Here is an 11,316-nt window from a genome sequence, read left to right as displayed (position 1 = left end):
TTCACAATTTGGTCACTTTAACATGTAGTGATCAATAATGATGTAGGTATTTCCAAAAGAAATGTTTAATATTCACATGCCTAGATGCCCTCTAAGATAGACATTTTGAACAATTATACCAAAATCCAATCTCAAAAGAAACACTAATTAAGGCATGCCATGACCATGTAGGTCGATGGTAAAACGAGGTTGAGCTTAACGCATGTAAGTGTAGCATTTGAGTTCATTGTATGCCTGGTTAATAGAATCGTATTGCTAAGGGGGATGTGAAGCGTTACATTTACAAGATGGGTCTGTGCAAAAGTCATGAGGAAGCCATTGACGAGACTTGCTTGGCTCCAAGCCAAGCTCCCTTTCAAGTGCTTGAAGATGCATCTCGAGCACGTTACGGTCGATGATTGGCTCTTCACTGCATGAAAGAAAAACAAGTAACATGATAAAGGCTACACAAAAGAAGTGTTTGTCTATCTTGTGGAATTGTATATTGCTTTCCCATGTAGCACTACGAGCATCATGAGCCCTTGAAAGGAAGCCATGCCATACCCATTGAGGACAACAAGCATCCTCATGCTTGGGAGTTGCCATCCCATTGCAAGAAGCTATATATATAGTAGCTCCCTTGCAAGAGCTCATGATACTATCAACTATTGAGGAATGGAGACCCAAGTGCCCCTCCACAACCACGTGTGTGTATGTATATAGATATAAATATTCATTCTTTCGTACATGCATACACCCACACTTACATATATATCGTATATACATACATACGTATATATCTGATGTGTGGGTGTATGTATGTGTGTGATATATACATATCTGATGTGTGTGCGCCTGTGTGCGTGCGGCAGGGAGAGGGGGAGAGAGAGAGACCTTGGTTGAGGTAAGGTGGATAAGTAGGTCCGATCTTCGACTTCATCCGTATACGGGAAAAGCCACGAGAAAAGGCTGGCAGCCCGATCGGCTTCTTCCCTAGTCGCGAAGGACCCCAGCAACATCGTCGACTCACCGTCAGCTGGATTGACGCCTGCGACGTCCCCTTCCGCCACCGTCGTCGAATCATTGCCTGCTACCTGGCGCATCTCATCAACATTCTCCGGCACTTTGCACGCCATTCCGTCAAGAGTCCCATGATTCTCCGCCGTCGTGCCGTCAGTACCCGGCTCTGACGTATTCAAAAGATGCAAGGGCACTTGCGGCGTTCCGTCCGCCCCTCCTGACGGCACAGGCGTCCCGTCAGCCAGTTGTGACGGTGGGCCCATCGCAGTAAGACGATTAACACGCGTCCCGTGCGCCCGTGATCCCGCCCTAGAGATACCCCGCGCCCACCGCGGAAGTTTGACAACGGCCTCGTATGGCGGCCCTAACTCTCGCACGTCTAATTGTTCCGACGTCCCTCCTGCAGTTCCGTCTATTTGCTGCGGTCCCGCCTGCCTCGTCAGATCCAGTTCCGGCGCCATAGCTGTACCACTACTGTATTCGTCCTCTGGCTCCTGCATATATATATTGGATCAATGATCATATGAAATCACTCCACCGGTCTCCAGATCGCGGCTTATCCCCTACATTTCTGCCAGCCCCAAAATCAAATTCGTCTAAGAGATCATTGTTCTGTGTACTCGGCTGCTCATTAGAAAAGGCAAACATACTGTCCGCTCTCATAAGGTCATCATCAAAGAGGGGCGTTAGACCCTGGAACGGATCGTCGTCGGCCGCCATGTTAATAAGACAGTCGGCAAGCGCAGCCCTGCACGAAATGGATAACAAGGATGATTAGTCAGCTAGTAATGTGATGTGCGTGCAGTGCAATCGTGCATCATGTCGGCTTCGCGCTATTACAAGCTTTCTTCAGCCGGGACCAATGACGTGGAAAAGAGCCAACCGTCGCATCCTAACATTGCCCAAAGCTAATCGAGTAATCTAGTGCTGGACGTCCTGCCTAATTCCTAGATATTTAAAAACAAGGTGATGTATTACGGGGGTCTGCCTTATGAATTTTCATGTTTATTTGATTATTAAAATATAATATATGTTGCTGAATGGTTTGAATATCAGTAATGAATAGTTTTTTTTTTTAAATTTCTATGTTTATATATGCATGGTCTAAACAAGATGAGTGACATGTTGGTTCTTGTATTATAAGTGGGTTTGCATTGTACTTTGAGAATATTTTGAGTAGTTCATAAGTTTCATTTGTTTGTTTTTTTATGTTTATGTTGGTATCTCCAATAGCAAAAATGAAGTATTTATTTGGTATAACTGGTGTAAGATTTTTCTTGTGCTTTCTATTGCAAGTTTATAGTTGGTTGATATAAATTTATGATTGCAATAGTCATACAATTATATTTGATTGTAGCATGGAGTGCTTCCAAATTATCACTTATATTTTTCTTTACATTTATGATGTGTATTTTAGGGTGGTGGTGTATTGTTAGTTCGTGCCCTTTTGTTTATGTGTATCCTATATACCCTTTAAGCTGAACTTGATGATTATTTGTTGTTTTTGTTTCTTGAAGACACAATATTTTAGCTTGCATGATCATGTGGTTAGCAATGGAATTCTTCCTCATGTTGTTGGAAGCTATAGATATTTAAGGACAGAGTAATAATTTTTTTGGATTTAGATTTGTAATAATTTGGTTTATGGCAACCACATCTTGAACTACGAACCTTTCAAGTAGAGGCCTATTTCTAAAGCTTTCATGGTAGCAACATCATTCAAAAACTTAAAAAAAAAAAGACAAAATCAGGATGTATGTCCTCTAGGAGCATGTTTTGAATAGACTGAATCTATGTGAAGGTAACAACTTTGCATCTCATTTACAAACCATGGACAATACATGTTTACAAGGCATACATTGAACTTTATGCAAAGTTGATAATAGGACTCAAAAGAATGCAACTTTACATCAAGAAAATCTCTAACACAAGGAATAATAATGAGTTGTTTCTCTTAATATGATACATTCATGCATTCATTCTCTTAGTACTTCTTTCTCATTTGCATTTCTACAACTTTTGACCATTACTACCTTGATTAAATGGAGGGTATGTATAAATTATCTATGGAAGGACATGTACAACCTATATCAAACGTTAGATTCAAATATTTGAAAAGAGTTTGTAGCTACTTGCATAAAGAACAATCTTTCTCACAGCTGAAATACGACCAAACAAGCCCACCAATGTATAGACAACTACAATGATGGTGTCAACCCAATAGACAAGTGACTACCATGAGAGCCTCAAAACCATATTGTGAACACCATGGGGAAGATATTAAAGAAGGATGTTGATTGCTACATAAAGGTTTATCAACATAATTTCTCAAGGATATTGAGCATGTAACATTATTCCTCTTCCTCATGGTAAGAAATGTTGGGTACATATGCGGGCTGAGCTACTTGCACTTGTTGCCACACCTCATCAACAACTTGCAGCATGGCAAGTAAAAGATAACCAAGCATAATGCCAAGTGTTTGCAAGTGTGTGGTGCACCGGTGTTGTCTCAAACTAGTAGGAGCATATTAAGTATTTTGCATGATGTCAATTTGTGATATAATCTCATGGAGTGTATTGATATCAATATATTTTAACTATGGACATGTTGGGGAAGGTTTGAATCATTTTAAGAAAATGCAATTAGTAGGGGTCCATGTGAATGCTGATAGTTTGTTCTTTGCTTGAAGGGCAACACCATGGAAGCAAGAAAGCTAGATATTAGTCTCATGGTGAAGAAGTAAAATTTTTTTTCTGACCTATTCATTGATATTAGTGGCTTATGAATTCTAGAAGTAGGTAACACAAAGATAAACTAAAAAAGGCTTGTCTGCTTTTCTTTTTCATTCTCCTTTTTCTCTTTCTAGTTTTTATCCTCCGATTGTGGTATGCGTGGTTTGGTCCACTAGGAATCAGAGAAAGATCTGGCTTGCAACACAATCTCAAGTGAACTATATTAAAAAATGGGATGAATGTTGATTCTTCTTTTTTTACAATTTTGAAGTGTTGTTAGAGACACAATGGTGGGTCAAGAATGTCCATTCTTAGGAGAAAACATATACTGTTAGAATTAAACATAGACACACCTAAATCTTAGGAATCCTAAGATATCTATTTCTGACTATAATCCATCCACTTAATGATGTACTAACATGAAATGGAGTTTTGCCATTAATTGACCATATTGAAAAATTACCAACGTTAGTAGGTACATCCATTTTCTCTACTTTGAGTTTCTCCTCCTTATAACCATTGCTAGAATGGGCATTCACGTACTCATGATTTTCATATGTAGCATGTTGGGGATTGATAGGTATAAAGTTGTCATTAATAATACTATCATTATCCTTATCAAAAGAGTAGATACTATAAATGAGTTGTTCCTAGGCATTAGTATGCATAATATACCAAGGAGGAATATATGATGTAGGGGTTTGCTCTAGGGATTCACCCACCATTCTAGAATCATACTTATTTTGTACATACCTTTCAATATCATCCTTATCAGCATGCTCAAGGATGATCTTAAGGGACATAGCTTTGAGTAATTTATCTTCTATTTGTTGCACCATTTTGACTGCAAGTTTATCAACTTTATCAAAATCCTATTGATATTCTTCTATAGACCAGTTCTCAAAAAGCATTTCTATGTATTCAATATCTAATTGTTGTTTTGCATGTTTGGTATACTTTTATTGAGTGGTACTACTTTATATTTACCAATAAAATTTGGAGGTAGGTTGGATGTAGAAGAAAGTTTTTTGTTTAAGTGTCCTACTTCAAAATCATGTACAAAAGACACAATTTTAGGTTGTAGTATTATTTCTTCATCATCAGAGTCCATATCCACCTTAGAATTTGCAAGGAGTTGGGGTACATAGATTTGTTGAATATCCAAGAGGATAGTATCCATTTCATGTTCCATCAATTTCTTTGCCCTTTATATTATTTTGATTAACAGAGTGTACATTCAGAGTGCCTCTGATGGGAGTTCCAAAAGAAGGAGTCCATAACTTCTTTGATCTTTTCCCCGAGAAAATTGTCCAATCAATTGTGGGAAGATTGAGTATAGTAGAAGCAAATAGGGATTTAGCTGAAATGGAAGATGAAGGGGCTAGAGGAGGAACTGCAGAATGGACTTGTTGTACTAGTTGTTGTGGAAGTTTTAGTTCCAATTTATGCAATATATCTTGAAGCACTTCACACAAAGCATATAAAGAGACAAAGTAATGATAGAGAATGACAAATGACAAAGTAACAATATATTGTTTGTGTGCAACACTAGGGTGCCCTTTTTCCTTGAAGAGCCCTTTTGATTCGCCTCTTCACACATGGTCGGTGGGCCGCTAGTTTGTAACATCCCTTATTCTCCTTTCACCAATGCCTATATTATTAGCTTCTTACATCATGCTATTGATAGCAACCCATTCTTAAAATTGGCAAAGCATTGCTAGTAGAAACAATGGTCCTTTGCCTACCAAATCTATCAACTACTTTATGGTCTACACTAGGCCATAAACAACTAACAAAGATACCAATTTATCTTAATTTTTTACAAAGCTACCTCTAAAATTTTTGAGATAAAGATATTTCCAAACTTCTTTTTTGGAGCATTGTTGAGAAATCATGGTTAGAGGACTGAAAAGAGATCTTTTGGAGAGGGAAAGATTTTTTGTATACTATTAAGAAAATAATGATTTCATATGGTAATGAGCATCACATAAGCAACCATTGGTAGTGATGCTTGCTTTTTTGTCGCATCAATAGTGAAAGTGGGCATCATTACAACTTCTACTTCCTACTAGTGAATATATATGCTGGATGGATCTAAGAGAAGGTGATGCCATATTAAACTTCTAGAAGAAGTAGGTAGTTGAATGATGCTATAATAAGATTATACCCCTCCTCCATCACAAACATCTTCATATCAACCTCTCCGTTCAAACATTGACCCACGAAGGTCATCACCTTCATCTTTGTGAGTGTTACTACCCCAATCCTTGCCCTCTTGACTTACACATAATCCATCCACTTAATGATGTACTAACATGAAAACTAGACCTACACATAATCTAGAATACTTCTAGTCCCCAGCTTCATGCAATAGAGTATCATTTCTTCATGTGGTGTTGTGGGGCACTCTACTTTAATAAATGGATTGAATTTCAAATGATAGCCACTCACTTTCAACTAGGGAAGAACTAGCAAAATCTGAGAGATGGGCTATTAAAGCCTTTAGAATTCCTACCTCATCTTTTATAATCTCCCCACATTCACCTTCAATCATAGTGATAAAATCTTTCTACGTTTTGAACTCCAAGAAATTTGAGAAGAAACTAGATGGGGCATCTCCCAAAAGTAGCCCTTTTCCTTTTAGATGAATCTTCACAACTTTAGCCCTAAACTACTCTTGCTCCCCATGCAAGACTTAATGACTTTGACCAAGGGATGAATAACCTTATCATAAAATTAATATAAGGACACAACATTAGATATTCTTTAGATAGAGCACCTCTAACCTCCATCCATTTGCACTCTCTAGGCATTCTTATGATGGCTTTTGGTGATTTTAATTACAACATCAATGCATTTGCACTAGTTATTAACTGGTCTACCTTAAGGGCAATTGGTTACCTCATTCTCTTGGGAAAATTTGAGCATGCTAAGAATTGGTGTGTGATCTAAGGAGAAATTTGCAAGCACCCTAAAAATACCATCCAATAGCATCCAACATCCACCATGACTTAGGTAATACGGGTCAAGTCTAGATGTCTATATTGCCAAACAAAGGGGGTGTAACACTATGATTAGAAACCAAAGTGGGATCAATGAGATTGTGGGCCTTAACAAGCCTATCCCAACATTCCTGGTCCTGAATCAACATATTACCTTTTTCGTACAACAACCTATCAGGTTCAAGAAGTATCATGTTTCAATCGATTAGGAGGAAAATGTTGTAGTCCCTTAGCAAAACCACAAGTTTAGAGCCTAGCCCTTTCTGTAAAAGCATTGGGAGCATATATGGAGAAGAAATCAATCTTTGCATATCCCATCTTGATGCTCACCATCGCATCAATATTGTCACTCTCTTGCTGCATATCTCCTCAACATCAAATTTGTCATTGATTCACAAGATTGTACCTCTCTTACCATGCATCTAGAAGTCACCCATTATCTTATAGCCATTAAAATCTAGATTTATTGTTTCTCTTTCTCCTAGTTCTACCTCTTAAATTGTAACAACCTTATAAGCCTTCTTCTTTTGAATGATAACAAAGCATACCTCTCTCTAGAGATGTTCTTCAACACCCCTTACATTCCAAGTAGTGGATGTAAATTTTGCTTAGAACTCTATGTAAAGAAATACTCAAACATTGAAGATAAACACACGTGTGAAAAAACACAAAGTAATACTGCTAAATGTTGTAAACACACTATGCAAGATTGAATATTCAATACAACACCTTGAACTCCTATGTCTTTAAAAGAATTTGGAAAAGATGAATTATAGAGTATGATGTACCTTGAATGAATCCCAAAATTTAGTAAGCAACTTCCAAATAGTCACCAACTACTATAATCAGTAGTGTAGGTTGCATTGTTCCAAAAAGATAGGGTTATCGAGGCTGAGGTCAAATGCGTAGATAGCAACAGATCTATAGGGATTGATAGCTCTAGGAGGAAGAATTTGATTAGGGTGGCAGCTGCTAGTAGCAAAGCAAGTTGGAAGTGACCAGGCAATAGAAGATTGATGACCTCAACTACTATATGGCGGTGTAGGGTAGTAAATGTAGCTCTGGAAAAATCTTTTGGCTAGAAACATCTTGGATTTGGCTAGAGAGAGGAGGATTGTAACAAACATAGAAGTCATGAAGGGCTAAAACAAACATTTGGCTGATGGTGGATGGCACCATGAACTCAAGTATCCACCTGGAGAGGGTTGTAGGAAATAGTGAATATGGTGCCAACAATCTACAAGACTAAGGTAGGGATGAGTGGAAGGACAACCTTCTATATAAAGATTAGAATTGCATTGAGTCTCTAATGATAGCCACTCAACCTTAACTAAGGAAGAACTAGCAATATTTGAGAGAGGGGATATTAAAACCTTTACAATTCCTACCTTATCTTTTATAATCTCCTTAAACCCACCTTCAATCATAGTTATAAGCTCTCTCTACCTTTTGAACTTCAAGGAATTTCAAAAGAAGCTATATGGGTCATCTCCCCAAGGTATCCCCTTTCCTTTTAATGAACTTTTACAATTTCAACCCTAAACTACTCCTTCTCCCCATGTAAAACTCAATCACTTAGAGTAATGGATAAATAACCACATCATCAAAATTAATATTAGGACACAACATTAGAGATTCCCCAGATCGAGCATCTCTAACCTCCATCCATTTTCACTCTCTAGCCATTCTTACCATAGCTTTTGGTGGTCTTAATTACACCTTCAATACACTTGCACTTGTTATTAACTAGCCTTTCTTAAGGGCCATTGACTACCTCATTCTCTTGGAACATTCTAAACATGCTGAGTATTTGTGTGTGATCTGAGGAGATATCTACAAGCACTTTGAAAGTACCATCCAATAGCAGCCACCATCCAGTATGACTTTGGTAATATGGGTCAAGTTTGGATGCCCTCTAGGTAGAATCTATATGTCTATATTGCCAAGTAAAGGGGGTGTAAACCATGATTAGAAACCAAAGTGGGATCAATGCAATTATGAACCTTAACAAGCCTATCCCAAAATTTCTTGTTATGAATTAGCATATTACATGTAGACTATTAGGTTCAAGGAGTATAATGTTTCAATCAACTAGAAGGACAATGTTGTATTCCCTTAGTGAAACACAAGTTTCCCTTTTTGCAAAAGAATTGGGAGCATATATGGAGAATATATCAATATTCTCATATCCCATCTTGATATCTTTTCAATACAACATAATGTTAGTTCTAACCCTTGTTGTTGTTTTATTGCAGAGATAATTTTGGGTGACATTGCATAAGTGCTCATCTCTCTCTCCCTCTCTCTTTCTCTCTCTATGTTTCCTCTTTTCTATTGTTTTTTAAGTATACCTTCATGTAAATACTAACTCTTGGTATTGTCTTTTGCAGAGATAAATTTGGGCAAGATTGGATAGGTGCTCATTTCTTTCTCTCTCCCACATACTTGCACACACTCTCTTTCTTCCTCTCTACATTATCCCTTTTCTACTATCTTTACAATAAGTTTTGATGCTAGTTCTAACTTAAGGATCAATTGTTGTTGGAGCACTTAACACAAGGTAGAGTAGAGATTCTGTAGCTTAATTTACGGGTAAATCTACCATATTTTGTGGTGCTAAAATTTATTCATTTAATTAGTGACTTTTATGTTTGATGGGATTGATGTTTTCTTATGTCCATAATTTGCAATAGGTTTTGATCAGCAATGATTTAATCTTATCTTCAGCAGATTAGCTTATAGGTAAATTGGCCATGTTTTTTATTGCTTCTATTCATGCAGTTATCTAGATATTTTTAGTTAAAAGGGATTCATGCAAGTATTTTTTTGTACATGTAGGTATTGTACAAGGTTTAGGTAAAACACATAATTCTCGATCGACTATTTTGATGTGGTGAGTGATTCCTTTGTGCTAGATGATATGGATTTTTTGGAAGTTGATGGGTCAAAAATCCTCTACTTTAGTGGTCCTATGTGTCCATTCGGATATCCATGCCAATTGGCAATGATCCATGAAACTCTTGTATCATATCATCCATATAACACACAATGTGTTAAGTCTTAGAATATCTCACGTGTCAATTCAATGTGCCTATTAAGATTTGCATGCCATGTGGTTGCTATCCTTATAACAACTACTCTATAATACCTACGTTTCATACAATGTATTGAGTCAAATCAAACTCCTATCCATTATAATAAAAGTTATTTTGGAAAAATTCTTTGAGTATTCTTGTGCTATTTTTTTCATTACATTTCATGTAAATGGTATGATTAAAGTGATGCCTTGAAATTGAATCTATACTTTATGTCAATGTACATATCCACATGCGCTTCGATATTGATGTTTTTGTTTGTTTACAAAAGTCTAAACATCTCTTCATACCATATTGATTTATACGGCATATTGGTGATTACTAGACAAACTTAAAATGCTTATTATTTAGGGGTTAATATATACTTATTTACATATAATGTGTAGGTTATAATGCCTGAGAGAAGAACAAGCATTCTCTCGATAGAAGTGTGTAACATAAAAGATGAAGAAGGGAATTGGATCATTGATATTTATCATTGCTCGTATTGGGTACATATGCGTCCAAGTATGAAGGGAGCTTTCAAGGTGAAAGCATTTGCAATTGCAGATGTATCAAAGCATTGGAAGGGTAAAATTTTAGCTCTCAAACAAAGGAATGTTGATTCTCACCTTGTAATAGAGGCATTTGTACAACATGTATTCATGCAAAAACAAATACATATTGCGTCCAATGTGCCCTTTCAATGAAACATTGCAAACATTAAGTATTTGCAACTCATTGAGAATGAGAAATTTCATGATATCTATGTAACAACTTGTCTCGTATTCACCAAAGTATACCCTTCAAATTGTTGTGAGTGGCAAAATGTTGAGAGTTTCACAGATTTTTAAGTGTTACCACCTCGAAATTAGTAGATGGCTCTTTAAGGGGCATATAGCTAAGCAACTCGCAGAGGACCTTGTTTTTTTCTATGACTCCAAGTACATATTGCCCAAGGGGGATCAAGAATATGGAACCCTTGAGTCTATGCACATATCAAATCTCAATAGCACAGAACGGCCATAATTGTGTAATAGCGACATTTTACACATGTGTAGCACAAAAATTTCAACAGACATATTGAATTCTATGAAGCCAAGCACGGCTCAAAGAATATACATCTAAATTGGTTCATACCGATTACAATTTTTGCACACGGCAAGGATGACCTTGGCATGCAGATCGATGGAAGGATTCAGCTATGAAGGAGTACACTGGCAATCTTATTGTAGACTTGGTGGTCTTCCATAAGAAGTGCTCACCACGCGAGCAAGAAATAATCATGAAAATTTGAGCTTTGACCAAGTTGGGACCTTTTCGAGCAATACCTGTGATATCTAGCTTGGAGAAGGTGGTACTAATCAAGCAGCCAAAGCTTCTTTACTTGTTTGACCAAACGCGTGGTGGAGCAATGTGTGTGCTTGCTATATTAGGTGACCTTGCTAAAGTGACAGATCTGCTTCTCTTGGAGAAAGAGTTGAACGGAGGGCGCATCATTTCTGAAG

The 11,316-nt window shown here is 37.3% G+C and overlaps 1 protein-coding gene across 1 annotated transcript; it reads right to left on the bottom strand.

Annotated features, from left to right (window-relative positions):
• Window positions 1-255: 255 nt before the first annotated feature.
• On the bottom strand, window positions 256-1,849 carry LOC148040581 (uncharacterized). The gene is made up of 3 exons (XM_087664268.1): window positions 1,567-1,849; window positions 874-1,493; window positions 256-409 (listed from the first exon to the last, which is right to left on the bottom strand). Exons 1-3 carry the CDS (start codon window positions 1,717-1,719, stop codon window positions 256-258), a joined length of 927 nt encoding a protein of 308 aa, XP_087520394.1. The 5' UTR covers window positions 1,720-1,849.
• Window positions 1,850-11,316: the final 9,467 nt, after the last annotated feature.

Source organism: Lygodium microphyllum, chromosome 2, assembly GCF_053477565.2.
Source record: "Lygodium microphyllum isolate KBCC chromosome 2, Lygodium_microphyllum_v1.1.10, whole genome shotgun sequence".
Taxonomy (NCBI): domain Eukaryota; kingdom Viridiplantae; phylum Streptophyta; class Polypodiopsida; order Schizaeales; family Lygodiaceae; genus Lygodium; species Lygodium microphyllum.
Note: the sequence above shows the minus strand (reverse complement) of the source record. Positions and strands in the feature narration are given on the sequence as shown.

Bases quoted from the DNA above. Each gene is read 5' to 3' on its own strand.
- LOC148040581 (XM_087664268.1), bottom strand. From the start codon at position 1,719: ATGGCGGCCGACGACGATCCGTTCCAGGGTCTAACGCCCCTCTTTGAT. The intron at 1,494-1,566 runs GTAGGGGATAAG...ATATATATGCAG, and splicing joins ATTTTGGGGCTGGCAGAAAT to GAGCCAGAGGACGAATACAG. The intron at 410-873 runs GTCTCTCTCTCT...TCTTTCATGCAG, and splicing joins TCCACCTTACCTCAACCAAG to TGAAGAGCCAATCATCGACC.